The 20,418-nt window shown below is 37.2% G+C and overlaps 1 protein-coding gene across 1 annotated transcript in view; it reads right to left on the minus strand.

The window, feature by feature from the left end:
* Positions 1–2,587: 2,587 nt before the first annotated feature.
* Positions 2,588–20,418, minus strand: part of RFX6 (regulatory factor X6) — a 57,722-nt gene continuing 39,891 nt past the window's right edge. Inside the window, exons 8-19 of the mRNA XM_046674331.1 lie at positions 19,347–19,424; positions 19,096–19,209; positions 16,927–16,976; positions 14,089–14,248; positions 13,022–13,166; positions 11,585–11,694; positions 10,523–10,640; positions 8,946–9,068; positions 8,100–8,306; positions 6,520–7,032; positions 5,429–5,641; positions 2,588–2,763 (exon numbers count right to left, since the gene is read on the minus strand). Of these exons, the coding sequence (XP_046530287.1) occupies positions 2,588–2,763; positions 5,429–5,641; positions 6,520–7,032; positions 8,100–8,306; positions 8,946–9,068; positions 10,523–10,640; positions 11,585–11,694; positions 13,022–13,166; positions 14,089–14,248; positions 16,927–16,976; positions 19,096–19,209; positions 19,347–19,424 (2,007 nt within the window). The remainder of the gene's footprint in view (positions 2,764–5,428; positions 5,642–6,519; positions 7,033–8,099; positions 8,307–8,945; positions 9,069–10,522; positions 10,641–11,584; positions 11,695–13,021; positions 13,167–14,088; positions 14,249–16,926; positions 16,977–19,095; positions 19,210–19,346; positions 19,425–20,418) is intronic.

Here is a 20,418-nt window from a genome sequence, read left to right on the forward strand (position 1 = left end):
AATAATAGAAAATGCCTTGAGCATCCAGTCTTTAGATCCATGAAGGAAACAATTCTTAAAAGATGAGTGTAGCTGAAGGGCAGGGAGATATTAAGTGTCTCATGCTCCTTCTAGGTAAAATCAAATATCCAGTCACCTTTAATTTGTGCAGGAGTGGCACTGCCTCTGCAAGGGCATTTGGAAATGTGGGAGATGTTTTGGGTTGTCACAAGGCTGGGGGGGGGGGGCGGTGCGTTGGCATTCAGTGTTTGAGGGCCAGGAATACTAAATCTTGTGCAATATGCAGAATAGTCCTGCAAAACAAAGAACTGTCCTGCTACAGTGCCACTAGCACCTGCACTGAGAAACACTGTTATACATCTAATTGAGATAAACTCAAGTCCCACTGCCAGGGGAAAAGACCAAGTTAGTCTTCTTGATGTCAAAATTTACCACCTGGTCATCAGTCAGATGCACATGAAACCCAGAGACACTGCTCACTTGTTTTCTGAACTTTTCCCTGCTCCAGATCGTTTCCCCTCATCTACAAAGTGAGTATCAACATTGGGTCAACTATTTGCACTGTAATGCTTTGCAAATAGGGTTAAGGATAACTTTAGAGCCACTGTTGATATATTCCATTTTTTTATTGCCTATATCTGCTCAGTTACCAATCCTTCAATGTATTCTTTGAAATGGTGTTACTTTGAAAGGATGCTTGTGCTTCTTTCTCTCTCCCCTTCCTCATTCACTCTGCTTCCATGGAGTCTCGCACTCATCTGCTGGACATCTGGATGAGAGAACCAGCCTCCCAAATGGCCCACTCTCAGGCTGATTCCTCTCCTATCCAGTCCACCTCCTCCCTCCAACTGCCGCTACACGTTCCCTAAACGTCACTTTCCTTACATGGCTTTTTACTCAAAATTCTTCAGTGAGTTTCTACTTCCCATCACATCACCCCTTCATGACTGCATCAAAACTTATTAAAGGTATTGGTAGTGTCTTTTTCAGCTTTGTATTTTCATTTTCATCTCTTTCATCTTTGTCTTTTCCAATGTGTCTGACACAAAATAGATGCTGAATATATACTTAATTACTACGCAATAGAAATTTGGTTCTTAATTTTCAAGACTTATGTCTAAACACTTATTTAAGCTGTTTTGTTTTCTACTTCAGTCCCAGCCCTTATTAATTTCACTCTGTGCTCTTGCAAGATTACCACAGCAAAGAATAGAACATTCAGTTTGCTAATTCTCATGATTTATTACTGTTGCAAAATTTTTCTGCTCAATTAATTAGCTCATAAGCTGCATATAACTGAGCACAGTACTGAGCAAATGGGAGCAACACTCCAACAAGTCCACAATAATTGTTTATTGCTTGCTGAAAATAATTCCACAGTTTGACTTGACCAAATTACATCAGGATGCATAATGGGTATTTGGGGCTTACAGCATAACCCAATCCTTAATACAAACATTATAAGGCCTGTCATGAAACTATAGGAGAAGCCTGTAAAGTTAATGGAAGTTTCCCATTATAGGCCATGAGTCTTATAACAGACATTACAGCTAAGACATATGAAAAAGAAAAAGAAATGGAATCAGATAGATGGTGTATCAAATTGTACTAATTTATAATGAATTTGAAATGAATCCTTCACTTTTGAATTTGTGTTTGCATCCAGATAATCCCTGAACACTCATTCACTCTCAGAGTAAAGTACTCAATTAAAGACTGGTTCTCAATCTGGAAAAGCTCAAACAGCCTACAAGTCACAATTTCCTTATATTTATATGCATGGATTTGATATGAAAATATTCTTGAATTATGGTGTTTTAACCAACCGCTCTTACTCTTTAATTCAATATTCAAAGGAGCTATGCCTGTAAATCCCCAGCATTCTTCAGAAACAGTATCAGCCCTGAGAGCAACCAAGCCTTTAAAAATATTTCCATATTTTATTTCCTTTATTTCTATCTTTTTTAAATAAAGAGAGAAAGCATTTATAATCTCCATTCAGTTACATAGAATTGGAATACTGCTATGTAACAGAAATCATCAACTAATGCACACGAATTGAAAGTCAAGCAACTTTGGTCTAGGCTGAATTGAATTAAGTCTTGACCTTGTAAACATTTCCATAGGAGGTAGAACATATACATTTGACTTTTTGTCAAATAAGGGATAGTAAACAATGATTCTGAGATCCTAATAAATTAAAGGTATTTCAGAGGCATTAAATAAACTTTTCTCTTTTTTAGAAACCAAAGATGAAACAGCATACAGATTTTCAATAAATTAGAAAGTGAAATATTAGATCTTCATAGTTGAAATGTTTGCATCTTTAAAGCTCCACCGATTCCATTTGATAATGTTTGAAACTATGATTAACAATGAGATCACGTTTTAAACAATTTGTGTGCAAGGAAAACTCTGCAAGTATCTTCGTTCACTTTGGAGTTGTCCACAGCTTCATACCAGTAACTTGAAAAACAATGTCCTGCCACTGTGTATTCCATTTTCTTTACTCTGATGGCAATCTGAGTTAATAATATTTGAGCAGTAGAGATTTTAAAAGTTTCAACCCCCACTCAACATTGTCGATTTAAGTGCCTCCAGCTGCTGCTCCCATGAACACAGTGTTGATGGGTGGTAAAGAGGACACCATTTCTCTACCATTTGCTCCATGGGAATCCAGGCTTTCTTGAGCTGAGTATTGATTGGAAGTTCCATACATACATTGGGATGACGAGGAAGGAATTGGAGTTTGCAAGCTGGAGGCTGTAAGGGAAAATATAATCAGCAATTGAAAATTTACAGTTTCTTGTTTCTGCAAGTGCCAATTACTTTAAGCCTCTGTATTTATTTTTGCATTTAGCACACTTATCTGTACTAAATTTGGGTGTGTATGGTTCCTTAGAATAATTTTTATCTTTTCTTCCAGTTCCCCCTTACTGTTCTCACAGAAATTCTTCTACACATTTCACAAAGAAAACTCAATTTCAAACTTAGATGCAGACAACTTTATCACTAAAATATACCCCCAATCCACCTCCTCTTTCCATCTGCGTCTCTACAATTGTGGTTCAAACGACCATCTTCTCTTACCTGGACCAACACAGCAGCCTCCTAACTAGTCTCATGACCCTCACCTTTGCTCCACCCCCTCACTCCGCAGAAAGGAGTCATTCCTGCTGAAGTATACATCAAATTGTCACTCTTCTTCTCAAATGCTACAATGACATCCCATTACTTTTAGAACAAAATCCAAGTTCCTTGCCCTGATTCATATCACCCTTTGTGAATTGGTCTCCGCCTTCTGACTTATTTTTCTCCGCCCTCTTCTTCATTCACCACGCTCAAAACACACTGGCCTTCTTTCTGCTCGTTGAATTTTCCAAACTTTTTTCCATTTCAGAGACCGTGCACTTGCTATTTCTTCTGCCTGGAACTCCACCATCAGACCTTTACGTCATTGCCTCCTTCTTACCACTCAGCTTTCAACTCCAATGTTTCTGCCTCAGTATTCCTTTCCCAACTACCTCACCTAAAGTAGCTCCTCCATTACTATCTGTCATTTTACCCTATTTAACTGACTTCACAGTATCTGCATTTTGTGTGTGTGTGTGAGGAAGATTCGTCCTGAGCTAACATTTGTTGCCAATCCTCCTCTTTTTTTGCTTGAGGAAGATTAGCCCTGAGCTAACATCTGTGCCAACCCTCCTCCATTTTGTAGGTGGGATGCTTCCAGAGCATGGCTGATGAGTGGAGTAGGTCGACACCTGAGATGGAACCCATGAACCTGAACTATCGAAGTGGAGTGTGTGGTACTTTAAACACTCAGGCACAGGGCTGGCCCCTGAAATTATCTTTTTAATTCATTTGTTTACATATTCACTGCCTTATCTCTCCCTTCTAGAATATAAACTTCACACAGGCAGGGACTGTGTCCCAGTCACCACCATAACCTCACACCTAGAATGAAGTTTGGCACACAGTAGGTTCTCAAAAAATTTGACTAACTGGCTTACTAACCTACACTTTCGGCATTTATGGTTGCTGTGTTCTCATTGATAATTTCTAACTACCATCTTCCCTGTCACTAAAAACTGGGCTTTATAACTAAGGAAACATATAGTGGATCCTAACTCCCCCTATACTATTTACTGACTTATTCTGTCCCCTTTTTCACCCTGACGCCATCTTTGCAATTTACTTGTAAGCCAGCCCTGACAACTAAAGCTTAGAATCCATCCTACACCCAAGCTATGTTCCATCATAGCTTCCACTATCTCTACAAGTAAACAGAACTAATAGTACCAATAGCAACGTGGTACATTTTAGTCTCACAGGGAGGAAACTTCCTGAAGTGGAATTTTCTGCTTCATTAGAGTAACCTAGAAGCAATGACCATCTGCAGATAGCACAAGACGAGCTGCTGGACTCCGCTCGGGGAGCATCTGTGATGGTCACAGGAAGGGAAGAAGTGCTTCCTATTGAATTATTGGAAAAGCACACTGAGTGGGGAGAGATGGAATTTATCTCACTTTCCCTTATGCTCTGGTTGGGTGACAATGCCCTTTTACTTATTGCTAGTCTAAAATCAATTCCATTGGAAGATTCCAACCATCTCTTACAAGCATTAACACTCTGCTTGATACTTTCATGGATATATACTTGCTCTGTAATGCCTTCTTTGAAACAAATTTGTTTCTAAAATATATTTTTGCCTCTTTTTTCAACTCACTGATTTATTGAATTACTACTGTGTGGCAGACACTTTGCTGGGTGCTGCTGATGCATCTAGTACAAGTTGCAGAATTTTCTTAGGGGCAGTAACGTGGTTGGAAGAAGATGCCAGGGGACTTCAGGGCAAACACACCATTTTGCTGACTTTTGCTTAGACTGGAGGTTATAGAAGAATTAAAATAGCAACGTTTCCTACAGAGATGTCCAATCACATTTTACATACAATTGAGAAAATGATGGTAACCTCCATCACAAGTCACTATTTTTTAAACTTAGAGTGGTTTTAGGGTACTGATGGAGATTATGGGGCCCAAAGACACCTCTTGGCACTGCCCCTGGGTCCAACAGCGCACAAGACAGAGTGAGAAAAAGACATCATCACTGCTATCATAAAACTGCCAGTCTTCTAGCCTGCATTTGACAGGCTATATTAATTTTTTGCATACATTATAGATGCCAACTATTCTTTTTGGAAAGAATAACAGATCTAGCAGTAGGCTGCACGGCGACATACATACTGAGAAACCATAAGACTATTTCTAACAGATACAAAAATATAACTTCAGATCCAAAGTGACAAATCATCTGTAGGAACAAGAGTGCTCAGCTCACCTCAATAGTTAGCCTCCAAAATAATACTGCACACCTGAGGTTAACAATTTTTAAAATGTTTTCAAGAACAACCGAAATAATTTACCTACTACTGGAGTTCGACATGCAACTGAAGGTGATGTGTCTGCATAAAACGAGCTCGTCTGCTTTCTGCTACTGTCATCTAAAATGTTAAGTGGATCATGGATGTCGCTGTAGGGAGGCAAGGAGCGAACACTGCTGATGACAGAAACGTGTTGATTCACCATGGAGCCAAGTCGATGAGACTCTGGGTAGTTTATATTGCTTCCATAGTATCCTATAACAGAAAGTGTTGAGAATGTACTATTAACTTATTACAAAGAACATTCCAAGAACGAAAAAAGGGACAAGGTAGGGCAGAGCCCTAAAGATATCACAGTGTAAATATGATATTCACATCCACGTTTATTTCCACATTTACTATAGAGTTGGATTTGTGCTTATCTATGGATATGGTTCACTATGCTGTTTTTGTTTTTTTTAAAAATACATAGGAGTTATTCTATTATTAATTTTAAGGTATAAGCCTACATCTCTCTCCTCTTTCCCTTATCTAAATTAACAAGATCTGCCAATGAAGAAAAGAAAGCGCTTCTGGCTTCTCACAAAGATTACACTACTTGTCAAATACCAATTCTATTTACAGATTCTTGTTTCTGGGAGAAGCACTGGCTTACCCTTGGGAGAGAGGCATCAGAGCAGCATACACACAGAGCATATTTTGGTGCTTGGAGAAGGCCACAATCTTTCCAACTCCCTAACTTCAAGAGTTTTATCAGCTTGACAAGGGGCACTATTTTGGTCCTAATCTTTAAGATCTGCTGCTAGCTTTTTGGAAGAAATATTATTCACTAAAATTATTTTCAAAGGACAGAACACTCTTCTTTGGGGCTATTAAGGTTGGTCTCAAACATATGGTTTGACATAATATTCTTTTCATCAAGTCTGGCGTTTAGAAGGGCAACTTTAAGAAAGCCACAAGAAGTAGGGATATGTTTGTATGTGGCAGAAATTAACTCCAAATGTCTAAGATTCCATGATCTTCAGAAGCTTTACATGGGATGACATGGCACTCAGCAGAGGTGGGACTCAATGTTTGATCCTGTCTTATTGCCATCTCAAAAGCCAGGAAAAATTCTTTAAACATTTCAATACCATTAGGTGAATTAGGAGGCAATGTTGCTCCTTGGCAGCTGGCAGCCCCTGTGTTGCTCAGGAAACTGAAGCTTCCTGTGTTTAAAAACTGCATACTGTGTGAATCTTGGCCATGTGGCGATGGTCCATAGCTGGAAGGTGGCCGAGAATTATATGGAGACCCAGCACAGCTGCCACTGAAGAAGTCTCTAGAAAGCTGCTGTTCACTCCAGGCCGTGCATCGACCATGCTCGGGGCGATGAGGATAGAGTCCTGATGGGGGGTGAGGCTGTGCCCTAAACACAGTCTGATAGTTAGAGTTGGTCCCATAAAAGTCGTGGTTGGCTTGAGGGAGAGTAGGATAAATGGGCTCTGGGTATGTTGAGCAGTGTGAAGGGGCTGACAGTACTGGACCCACACTTGGGGGTCTTCCTGCCATTGGCCCCTGGTTAATGACACTTCCTCGGTTCACCATGGCTGGAGAAATGGGTGGTGTCATCAGATGACCAGTGTTCTGGGAAAGTTCCATTTGACCTGGAAAAAAATTACCAGAGCATTCACTAGTGGCATATTAATATATCTTTTTCCAACTTAGTTCATTCCTACCCTCCAAAAATAACAGAACTGGGGAACATCAAAAATATAAGTTTAAAAAACACCATCACGATACATGTATATTTCACAGCATTGGAGAGTTTTGGAGTTAGTGGCTATAGAAGAAAGCCTGGGATGGCTTCATGCTTTCACGGTACGAGGATGGTTAGAATTCAAGCTTGGGAAGAGCAAGGAGGTCTGCTGTTCACATTTCTGCATAATTAAAAAACAAGCTGAATGTTAAATGGTTTGATTTTTAGGGTAAGAGAAAAAGGCAATAATGTCAACATGACCATAGCTTCGAAGCAGCCAATTCAAAACATCGTGCAAATACCATTGATGAGCAATGAGTTATGAATGCCACGAACTCCCTGGGTCTCCGATTTTCCATTGGTGGAATTAGGTCCCTGAACTATAATGCCCTTCCAGGTTTAAAATTCTGTGTGTCCAATGAATTAATGTATATAAAAGAATTTTTAAAAAGATATAAGGCAATAGGCAGACTTAAAGTGTTATCTAGGAGTTAGTTCACGCCACTAATCCTTCAGATTGACACAAGGGGCCCTAGACCAAAGAGGGAAATTATTGTCAGAGTTATCCTAAAATGGCCAAATCCATTTTTTAGTGAAGGAAAAATAAAGTCTCCTCAAAAGCCAAAAATAATTAAGCAGCCCAATCTTTTGACTCTCAAAGCATCTTAAGGTTTTATTACATCCAATCTAATTTTTTCTTTCACTAAATGAAGATAACTGATTATTTGTACTTCTGATATAACTAAGAGAGTGCGTCAAAGTGTGATGCCTATGTTAACAACGGTATTGATAAAAATGTGAATGACGAATGCTGAAAAATCACAAAAATATCACAAAGCTTTATGATGTCAGTTAAGATAAGCTTTTTTAATTCTTGGAATGCCTGTAGGTTACCAGTTTTAAGAAAACAAAGGAATAGGCCCCTGTGAGATGTAATGAAGCCAAAGTGGTTTTCTTGGTTGTTTCACGGCATACCTGTGAGCGGCAGGTTGTCTGTATTCCCAGCAGGGAATGGGGGCAGAGCAGCAGAGAAGTCTCCAGGTTGACTGGATGACAGAGGAAGATAGGTCGTTTCCACATGGCTTTCATTCTTCACAGTGTCACTGGAAACTGTGCTCCCTTTATTACGGTTGGCCAGAAAACACGAACTTGGAGAAGCAGTGAAGGCAGCTTTACTTGCATCTGGAAAGATTTTTTTAAACGGAAAAGCTAACATCATTCTCCTAGTAGATAAACCCTAGTAAAAGAAACTGAAAATGTTTTAGAGTTGTGTCATAAATCTGGAAACTCCTGAGAAATGTCCACGGGAAACGAGGCTGGCAGATCTTTAGTCTTGGCAGTGGTGCTGGTTTTTGTGAAGTGTATATTTGTGGGTGTAGGTGTGTTCTGAGGGGCACCAAATAAACCACTCTGGAGTGGACAGTCCTCAAAATGCAAGCCGTCACATCCCAATTAGATGTGTCCCCTTCCTTCTCTAAACCCCTATAGAACTTATTTCTATACCATTTATAATGTGGTATACGACAATTGTCTTGAATTACAGTTATTTTTTGTATTATAGTCGCCTCTCCAATTTTCTCTAAATTCTCCAGAAGTTAAGAAGATAGATTTGTATCCTTCAGAGTTTCCAGTGAAGTACTTTGACTACTCTATATCTTAATGGAGGAAAGTAAAAATAGTGCTTGAATAGTGCTAGTATACTGTCATAGTAGTGACATGTTTGGGGAAAAACTCTGAGACTGTTATAAACCCACTTAACACGTGTGCTTATAAATTCTTAAACAAAGCAATATGCAAAACACAATATATATTTTAAATTACCTGAATTCTTCATATATTTGTCCAATAAATTCTGTAACTCCTGCTCTTTGTCATTATTAAACTGGGTCTCCATGGCCAGGAGAATGTATTCATCGAGAAGCATTCGGATCAAATGGAAAGAACCTTGCGTATGGATGGGGAATGGGCAGAGGACATTGTGAGAAGAAATAAGGGAGAGAAAAAGAAGGAAAGAGAAAGAGAGAGAAGTCAAGTTATCTTTGTGACCATCTCGCAACACTTTACAAGGAGCAACCGAAATAAACAAATACTTGTTGGACTTTAAATGACCTGCTAAGACCAACATGCTTAACTTGGGTCTCTAATCTTTCTGGGTCCCGCCTGCCCAGCTCACTGTGTGTACTGTCCTGCCAGCTCTTTGGCCACTAATTACATCAAAGGAAAATACGGATGAAAGTGAGACACGCTTTATGCTTTAAGAGGGCACACACTGCAGGGTGATAAGCTTTAACCCGGGGAGAATGAGCTCTACTCTGCTCTATTTCTGTTTACTTTGTACTAAATAATTAGACAACGGCCAACATAGTCTGAAAAGGTATCAGGTTAGAAGATGTCTTTCTAACCTGGAACAAAATGCTCTTTGATTTGATAAAAGCAAAAGAGTAATTTTCACGTGGAGGATGTCCTGGAAAACCTTAAACATCTTTTAACTATTCAACAGATTTCCCCACACAAGTCTTTTTTTCACAATAAAGTCAGGCTTCAATGTTGTATAGTTTAAGAAACCTTAAATATGAGCAAGATATTTCAAATAATAGACAATACATTTTGTTGAGCCCTCAATACAAGCTCACTGATTTTACCTAACTCCATTGAAAATTACATAAAAACAATTTAATTGATTGCAACCTATTTTATCTTCTGAAGATTTCTTGAAATGCAACTACTAAATCCAGAAGTACTGTCCATGAAATAGCATTATAACTACAAACTGAGAATCCCAGAAATTTGAGGAAAAAGAAAGTATTGGATTTTTTAAAAAGCTGAGGACTCAATTTTTTTTCATAAGTCAGATAGATTATGAAAGATGGTTCAGAAACATGAGAGCAGGTCTTTTGCTCTTTGATTCTTGGAGTGAAGCTACATGGGTTCCCTGAAAAGACACCAAAATTTGCCATATTGCAACGAATAGTGCCTTTGGAAAATAATGTATTAATTATTGTTTATTTGCTTGTTGACAAAGAAAATTTATCCAAGCACTGATGGAATGTAATGATAATAGCTGCTATTCCTTAAGTGTTTACCAGGTGCCAGGCAATGCACTTTATATACATCATCTCATTAGAGGCCTACACAACCCAATGAAAGGAATATTCTCTCCCTTCTATGGTGAGCACCTAGCTTGGGTAAAGCCCACACCAGAGAGAAGCAGTGTGAGGATTTAACTGCACGTGATCTGACTCCCAAATCCAAGCTCATAACTACCGTTTTACTGGCTCGATATTCAGATACGGTTTGAGAAGTGATGGTGCCACATGTCTAAAAACTGATAGGAAATATGACTAGGGAATGAATGATGTAATTCATTTAAGAAGAGTTTTATAAAGCACATAGGATACCAAAACTGGATGCATTGTTCAAGGTGAGATTATGCATTACTCGAGCACCAAAAAAGCTCCACTTCAGCAGAAAGTCTTGAGCCCTCTTCTTTAATGATCTTCCATTTTGTTTGCTGGTCTAAAAGTAAAGGAACAAAATGAAACTGTAAAACCTGTCATCTCCTTACTACGTGCACCCTACATAAAATCAAGAGATAAATGAACTGTTTGACAAATGGACAGATGGCTGACACGTCATTTATTTCATCAAATAAAGTGATCTGTCCATGGATTTTAATTTGAGTCCATCTTTGCTGTCATTCTTAGGGTTAACAGATCTTTATTCTGTATGGTTTGTTACCTAATAAAATTGTACCACAAAATGGAATAATTTACAAAATATTTTATCTGCTGATTTTCCTTTGACAGAACTTTAAAAAGAACAGAAGGTGAAGTGTGAAGGAAGGGTTATATATTTCTGTGAATGATTAACTGACTCTTCTGGTCTTGAATGATAATCTGTTTTCCTTCCAGGAGAAAAAAAGTCCCTACACTAGAACTGGCTTCCTTGATATGGCATGGCTAACACCAGCTAGTGATGGATATATTTGTTCTTATTGCCTTGTTTCATGATGGATGACTTCAAGGTTAACTGAAAGAGGTGAAGAAACCACATACAAAACGCAAAATACTGAGCTCCTGGAATTCAAAATGTGAATACTTAAAACCGTATTTTCTTTCAGCACTTGTGATAGCTTGCTTTTTAGAAAAGGGCCAGAATCTTTCCAGTTTTCAAGTTTATCTTTCACAGTTACTCTGCTGTAACTTTATTGATGACAGGGGAGGCAGAGTGTCTTGCAGTCCTTCATCAAGAAAAGATAAATAGAATGTAATATACGCCCAATGCTCTCAAATCTGACAAAGTCCTAGTTTTGATATTTGGGCTGCCTTCTTTGTAGGGCTTCAAAAGCTTTTCAGATCATTTTCATACACAGCCTGTCACCCCCCGCCCACCACCACCATACAAGAAGTTACAGCCAGTTTAGCATTTATTTATTTTTTGAATTTGTTATTGAAAAGTACCTTAATAACTCTCTGCTCTACCACGGTATCCAGCCATTCAATAAAAGCCTCCACAGTGGCATTCTTCTTAAGGAGATCTTTCAGTTCTTGGAACACCGTGATAGAGTCGTCTACCATGTAAAAGAGAAAGAAAAAAGAAAGCAGAATATTACACTCTACTTTGAATCGAAGAAAAAAATCTTAAACTAGAAATTATTAATGATTTTATAGCATAAAAGGGAAAGATAGGTAGATTAAGTGTGTTAAAGGAATTAATTTCATATCCCGGGAACAATAACAAAAAATCCTTAGTACTTTACTCTTCAAAATTTTTATCATAAGCACATGTATCTTGGTATATCCCGAAATATAGGTTTATATACTGGGGAAGAGTAGGTTGTCTATATAGTTGATTATTCATTTTGAATCTAACGCTTTCATTAAGTGCAACAGATTAGCTGAAAGCTAATGAGTGAAGTGAGCTAAATTTTTTGATTTCCTGCTTTCTGAGATATCCTTTATCTTTAGCAAAAATTAAATTCTGCGCTGCAGAACTGAGTCACATGAATGACCTTTTATCATGTTATTATGTAAAATTTAAAGGGGCAGTTTAGGACTATCATTTTATTAAAGAGTTTGAGGTTTATGGTATCTCAAAGAGTAATATAATTTTATGTCAGGAAACAGAAAGCAGGTCTGAGGTTGGACTGTCGCCAGAGAACAGTCCGTCATTTGTGCTATGGCTTATAGGTGGCTGCATTTTTTTTAATTTTAATTTTTTGTCTTTTGGGAGAGAAAGGGAGGGAGAAATAGTGGGCTGTTAGCCCTCGGAAATTGTGCCTGGTTGTCTAGTCACGTGTTTTGGCCTGGTAAGTTCTGTCAGATGGTCCAGTCTGAGCAGGGGGTCTCTGCTTTGAAAAACAGTATCATGCTGAGATATCATTTTGATATGCATCATATACCATATGATGCCAAGAGCATAAAGCACATGGAAATTTGTAGACATGTAATATAAAACTGAAAGAAAACTCATAAAATTTAAAAACCATTTTGATAATTTTCAGGTTATTTCTACTTTAGTTATTTCTAGGCAATAAGTTTATGGAGGACTTTTATTTTCCTCTTAATATTTTCCATAATTAGTAAGTACAACTGTTTTTAAATAGAGAACAAATTATTTTTATTAAAAATGTTTCTCAAACAGATGTGCGTCCAAGTAACGTAATGGAAACATTACATTAATGTTACATAATGTAATGGTAATGTCTGGAAACATTTTTGGTTGTCACACCTATGGGGAGGCTGCTACTGGAATCTAGCGGGTAGAGGCCAGGGATGTTGCTAAATATCCTACAAGGCATAGGACAGCCTCTCCCACTATCAAAGAATTATCCAGCCCAAGATGTCAATAGCGCCCACGTTAGGAAACCCTGCTCTAAACAAAGGGAGAAGACTCACGTTCTGTGTAGATATCAGATTCAGTGTCTGTGCTGCCCGAAATAGTGAGAAGGGCCTGAGATCCAATACTATTCAAGTCAACCTTTTCAATATCAGATACCATAGAATTCACGACATGCTGGTCAAAGAGAGCTGGTCTGGCAATCTGCATAAAGAAAGTAAAAAAGACACTAAACTATATCAGTGATGGTCTATCTAAAGGAAACTTTTAGCTTCTAGAGAAATAGTTTCTTGAAGGAAAAGTATCATAAATAACTGTTTTCTTATTTTTAAAGTAATAGCTAAGGGTCATGATCATTTCTGTTAAAGCTTTGAAAACTACTTTTGGACTTAGAAGATGACTTTTTTTTAATCTATCATAATAAATAAGGATTTCACAATGTTATGTTTCTTATCTGGAACTACCCTCAGCTAGTCCTTAAAAATTTAGGGGGCTAGAAACCTTCATAAAACAAGCAATCATTTGAGGAGAGGGGGAGTATATTTTAACAATATACAAACATGTATTCCTAATTTAAAAATTACTTTTTTTTCTCCCTACGTAAGAGAACCAAATAGTAGGTAGTTTAAAATGTGTTGGGTTTGTGGGTTTCACAATATCAAATATCACATAGGTTCATTTGCTACAACCTTAATTTTTATTAATTGGATTCATGTGATAAATAAGAGTTTTACATTTTACATCGCATTCAGAAGGGATTTTTTTTTTTTACTTCTTATTTGGAAAAATTTTAAATTTACAAAAAAATTGCAAAGATAGTGTGAAGCATCGCCATATGCTCTCTGTCCAGCTTCTCCTAACGTTATCATCTTCTCTAAGCTTATATATTACCAAAATCAAGAAATTAACATTAGTACAACACTAGTAATTAAACTGCAGGCATAATTCGAATTTCATCAATTTTTACACTAATATCCTTTTTCTGTTCTAGCGTTCACTCTAGGATCTCACATTCCATTTAATTGTTGTCTACTTAGTGTCCAGTCTCTGAAAGTTCCTCAGTCTTTGCCGTCAGATGATTCATTTTCGATTCAGAGACTCAAACACCCGTGCCTTACCAACATACCTGAGCAAGATGTAAGAAAGATGTTTGTCGTTTCAGAGAAGACACAAATCTTCGCACAATAGGTATTTTCTTGTCAGTTAGAGCTTCTGGCAAGTTTTCCAAGGATGAAACAACCCACTGTTCCCAATTTTTAGCAAAATTTCTTATGTCAGCCAGTAAGCTACAAGAAAAACCAACAACAACTATGTATTCAATGCTAAGTTGTTCAACACGTATTAAATAAATGTAGTTTAATGGAGGTATACTGTCTTCTATGATTCCAAGAACATGACTTTGAAGTCAGATAGACCTAGCCTATGTCTGCCATTTATCATCTTGGTCAAAATATTCAATCTCCTCAAGCTCCAGTTTCCTCATCTGTTAAATGGGAATAAGAATAGCAGGGGCCAGCCTCATGGCATAGTGGTTAAGTTCAGTGCACTCCACTTCAGTTGCCCAGGTTCACGGGTTTAGATCCCAGGCATGGACCTACACCACTGTCAGCCATGTTGTGGTGGCAACCCACATATAAATTGGAGGAAGATTGACACAGACATTAGCTCAACGCTAATCTTCCTCAAGGGGAAAAAAACCAGGAAGATTAGCAACAGATGTTAGCTCAGGGCTAATCTTCCTCAGCACAAAAAAAAAGAGAGAGAGAATAGTATCTGTGTCATAGGATTATTATGAGGATTATATGACATAATTCTTGGAAAGCGCTCAGGTTAAAGCCTGGCATGTAGAGAGTGCTCAATAAGTAATACTTTATTATTAATATTAAACTCATAATTCAATAATTTTCTATAAAATATTTCTGGAAAAATGTAAGTGTGCACTTGATTTCGCATATATTGGCTTCTTGAGAGACATCACATTGGGACCATATGACATCATTTCAGGTATTTAATATTAGTTTCTAGTAACATAGTCTTGTAATCAAAATATAACTGTGGGATAAATTATCAAATATTTATTAATTATAGGACCCTACTTAGAAAAGTACAAATATTGGTTGTATATATATTATGAAAACATACTAAAATTTAAAAATCAGTCAACAATCTACATATCATATCTCAAACACAGATCCAAATATAATTGGAATAGTGTATATGTTGGGAACAGTGATGTGGTACAGAAAAAGAATAGGCAGAGTTTGGAGTTAAACATACCTCAATTAAAATCTAGGTTCTGCTTCTGACTAATTAGCTGACTCCGGGCAAATTAACTTCTTTCTGCTCCCAGATTCCTCATTTGTGAATTTGGGATCACAACAGCTAGTTTGGAAAGTCTGACAAGTTGTGTTTACAAAACTCCAATTGTTCAATGACAAGGAATTGCTTAAATAAAGTAAGTATTTTTCAGATGCTAGAAATCTATGCAATCGTTTAGAACGATAGTGTTGATCTATATTTGTTGACATGGAAAGACTTTCATAGTATTCTACCATAGCAATATATTCTAGTTCCTATATGAGTATACTCTAGTTTCATTTTTGAAATATGTATATTTATAGATTTTCCTACAAAAAAGTCTGTGAGATAATAACCTAAGACATTAATAGTGCAATGAGATTGAGTGAGTTTGTAAATGTACTTATGCATGCTTTTCATTCTCTACAGTGATCATAAACTACTTGCATACCTAAGAGATAAATACATAAATAGTCCCTTTCAGGCTGGTTGTAGGAATTAAGTGAAATAATTTATGTAAAGTCTCAAAGCCAATATTGTGTTTAATAAAGATCAGGTACTATTACTCTTAGTCACGTGGCTGGATGCCTGCCACTAAATAAGCACAGCCATTCTGCTGTGACATAAAAGTGTTAAGTGTATCTAATTCAGAGCTCAGATTAATGCTTAAAGACTACATATGGATAATTAAAAGAAATCATTGAGCAGGCCAATGCCAACTATTATATAAGTAAATAAAACAACCTGGAGGAAAAAATAAATCAAAAATAAAATTGGTTTTATCAATCATCATGTATTTATTGAGAACCAACTATGTCCACCCTACATGTATTTGGGCCCCAAGGTACTAAAATAAATTTCGTTATTTCATTAGACTTTGTTTTAAAAAAAAAATCTGGGGGGCTGGCCCCATGGCCGAGTGGTTAAGTTCTCACACTCCACTGCAGGCGGCCCACTGTTTCGTTGGTTCGAATCCTGGGCGCGGACATGGCACTGCTCGTCAAACCACGCTGAGGAAGCGTCCCACATGCCACAACTAGAAGGACCCACAACAAAGAATATACAACTATGTACTGGGGGGCTTTGGGGAGAAAAAGGAAAAAGTAAAATCTTTAAAAAAGAAAAAAAAAATCTGGCTTTTTTTTCCCAAGTCTCTATTGTTCTCCCATCAGAAAAGACTGTGAAGAACCTTCAGGAATCATTTCAATTTGAGATCTTATTCCTTTGTTAAAAGAAAGTGGGAATTCCATTATGCTTCTTTCTGATTTTGCAATTAAGACCAATGTTAATAATAAAGATAAAATAATTTTCCTTATAGTTTTTATTATTGTGATTATTTTCCATCAATTATCCCCATTTATCTTCCTTTAGCCAGTTTCCATTGAAGAACTTTCTCAGTATCTTGAAGGTCAACTACACTAAAATATTTATTTTTCACTTGGGCAGCTCTCAAATTAAAAGGATTTCAGGATCGTTCCATTGGTTTTGTTCATTGAGGTTTGAAAATAAGGATTGAGGCACATATCTTCCAGCTAATACGAAGGGAAAGGAGCAGGAGAATAATCTTGGTAAATGAATGAATTTCTGTATAATGTTTTCCCTTAGTATAATGTATAATGTTAAACCCTATACTAAGAAATTATAATATTTTATTGACTGAACCTACCTTTCAGGCATTTCTTGCATTGTTGCAGGAATTAGTACATCTGTAAGAACCTGAATCACAGCAAAAGAGTGTTAACATAAATCCTTACTTAGTATTTCTATAGAAAGACACATTATTTATCAATTACTTTTTATTCCTAGCTTTCTAGAGAATAACGTTAACTCATTTCTTAAAGTTATATTTTTACCTCTGAAATGAATGTACGTGTGAGTTGTGTGTGTGTTTGTGAGTGTGTGCATAAAAGACAAGGGGAGAGGGAGATCTAAGAACACGCAATACTAGATTAAGCAGGTGACACTCATGCACTGAGTACAGAGAGTTAATGGTTATAAAAGAAGGAATACTGAAAACAGAGGGCTGGACTGTGCCCTAAATGTGGGTGAGATGGGTAGGACCTTAATGAGGACCAGCAGAAAGAAGAAATTCGATAGTGCTGGCTGATCCCAGCTCAGGAAAAACTATGATAAATGAAGGAGGTGGGGAGCGGACAGGATAGGAGCCGTGCTCATCCACTAGGCTGGCTAATAAACCGAGTGGGCCAGCCTGGGGAAGAGGACAAAGGGGTCTAGAGGAGAAGATATTTCAAAATGTGGGTAGACACTAATTTATAAAGGCCTGTGTAGCCTACCAGCAAAGCATACATGTATTCCTTGTGTATGAGATGGTAAAACAGGAGACAGCATTGTATACGCCCAGTATGTTGGTTACCAATGAACTGGCCTTGGGAATCATGCTCTGTTTTATGGACTAAAAGCTAACCACTCTCTAGAGATGGGCTGAAAATGTTGCAGAAGCTCATTTTACACTGCTCTATTTACAGTGCTCACTGTGCCTCCCTGGGTCTATGGTGAGAAGGGAAAATTTGATTTATTTAAAGGTACTTAAACTCAGGATTTTTGTGTTGGACTCAAAAAAATAGACCATTTGGGAAAAAAAAATGCTTTAAGGATATTTCTTGCAGGTGGTGAGTGACAGTCCAGACAGTGTTACCCTGATGGTGGTAAATGTGTGTGCATGACCCCCAGGTCTTTTCTTATACCCTCTCTTGGAGTCACCTTCTTTCTCCCTTCTGGTTATTTCCTTGAGGCTTAGACATTGCAGACAATCAGTTAGTACAAACCAACACTTTCTCTTTAAATAACGACATTCTTATTCAACCCAGAAAAATGAGACAATCCTCTCTCTCTTTTGTCATTCTTCAACTTTCACTTTAAAGGTAAAGAATATACGCACTTAGGCCTCCATTCTCTTATCCCGTGGTGAGGGAGAACTCATCACAGAGGATGAACACATGGGTGCCCCCCTTCTGGTTCAAGCCTACCTACAAGTTCTTGGTGTGCAAAGTTGCTTCTGGACTGAGTATATCTAGTTTCTGCCTCACTTCTCTGCAAACCTAAGAACCTAATCATAGTAACTAACTTAGAAGGATTTATTTCCTAAATGCTTAACAGGGTTCCAGCTCGGGTTTTCCTGCTAATTCAGATTATGTTTTAAAAGGAAAGCTTTTGTTTCTGCTTATGACAATATAACAAGTAAATGTGGTGAACTCACTTTAAAATACCCAGATTGCAATACAGTTTTCTCCCTCAGCTTGCACCTTGTTGCTCTTCTAACTAGGGAGCAGGTCGGGGAATTAACTTCTCTTCCTGCCCAGCTAAATGCTTGGCTAGAAGGCTAACCAGCTCATCTTTGTTCAGGGAGTCTTCATGATCCTCTATAGACACTTGAAGAATTTTATTCAGTTTGAGAACAGAATTAGACATTAATGCATTAAAGCTAGAGATTTCCAATATCTTAAAATTATTAATCCTGTAAGAGTGCTTAATTCTGCTTTTCCCCAAAACACTGATATTGTGAAAAAGCCATTATGTTATTTACTCTGAAAACACCTTAAAAACAGTCAATAAAAATTAACTAAGTTTTCATGTATGAGTATGTCACATTAGAATCATTCTTAGCTGTAAACAGAAGTTGATTCTGTTTTACTTAATGTAAACTTACCTTAAAATACATACACTATTAAACTGCTTGCTTTCTCATAAGAAAAAAAATTAGTAGTGTATCTCCACCCAGAAAGAACAAATTTATTGAAAAATAATGCAAAAATTTAGATAGAATGCTCTTTAAATAAATATATGGTTCATGTTTAAGATATCCCAAAGAGCTTACCTTATAAAGAATTGAGTCACAAACACAGAAGATGTCAATGATAACAGGATTTTCAAGCAGGGGAAGAAGATGATCAGGCATTCCTTGCCAAAAGTGTAATAAGAAATGCTGGATCTAGTTGCAGAGCAAAGAGTACATACATTAAGATTTTTCCTTAACATGAACTCATATAAAGAACAAGACAAGAAAGCATATATATATATATATATATATATATATATAGTCAGCAAAGAATTCTTTGTCACTCTTACCTCTTCAAAGTTTCCATTAATTGCATTGTCCAGGATGCACTGGCAGTGAGTTTTATACATCATTATGAGGGTATCAACCTATTTCAAGGAAGAAAAAGATTAACCAAAGCATCCTTTCAACAGTGCCTTCATTTGTTCATGCCTTCATTAGTTCATTCATTCAGCACTCGTTTATAAAGCTCTTGTTATGTACCAGGCATTGTGCTCAATGCTGTGGGATCAAAAATAAAGGCATGATTCTTATTTCAAGGAGCTTACTGCCTTGGGAAGAAGAAAGGCAAGCAAATGAACAATTACAGTATAATAAGAACAATGAGAAAGGTGACTGTACAGGGAGCTATGGGCCAAAGCTGTATAATTTTCTGCCTAATAAGAAAATTACCTTTGATTGGAGAAATAAATGTAAAATGGTAAAAAAAAAAATGGTAAAACATAGCAACTCTTCACACAGTCTTATTAAGTGAGTGCTTGGGCAGTGTGGCATGGTGGTCCTCAGTTTTGGTTCTGGAGTCAAATAAAACTGAGTGCCCAGCTCCACTGCACTGCCTTGCATGTGTTGCCTAGTCTCTGAACCCTCGGCTTATTATCTTTAAGTAGGATGGTAATAACATATTATGCATATGGTGTTAAGAAGATTAAATAAAATAAAACGTGGTGCACATAGAACAGTGCCTGGTGCACAGTAAGACCTTACTAATTATCACCTAAAATTACTAATGATATCAAATGACTCATTTACCCAAAAAAGATTTGAACACTGAATGTCTATTATGAAAAGTTTCTATTTGCAAGTTACCACAGATATTTGCATTGCGTAGTTAAAAAATGTTAAACATATTCTAAAATTTGCAATAAATTAGAACTAGATAATATTGTAGCAAATTAACAGTACTTAAATTCAAAACTCTTTCTTTCATATGCTAGAAATCTCCCTACTTGTTACTAATTGTGTGGCCCATGTGAATAGGAGCACGGCTTACAGGTTAAAGGCGTGAGCTTTACCCTGAAACTACCTGGATTCAAATGCCAGCTCTAATTCCACTTACTAGCTATGCAATGTCGGCCAAGCTAC

This window comes from Equus quagga, chromosome 11, assembly GCF_021613505.1.
Source record: "Equus quagga isolate Etosha38 chromosome 11, UCLA_HA_Equagga_1.0, whole genome shotgun sequence".
NCBI lineage: Eukaryota > Metazoa > Chordata > Mammalia > Perissodactyla > Equidae > Equus > Equus quagga.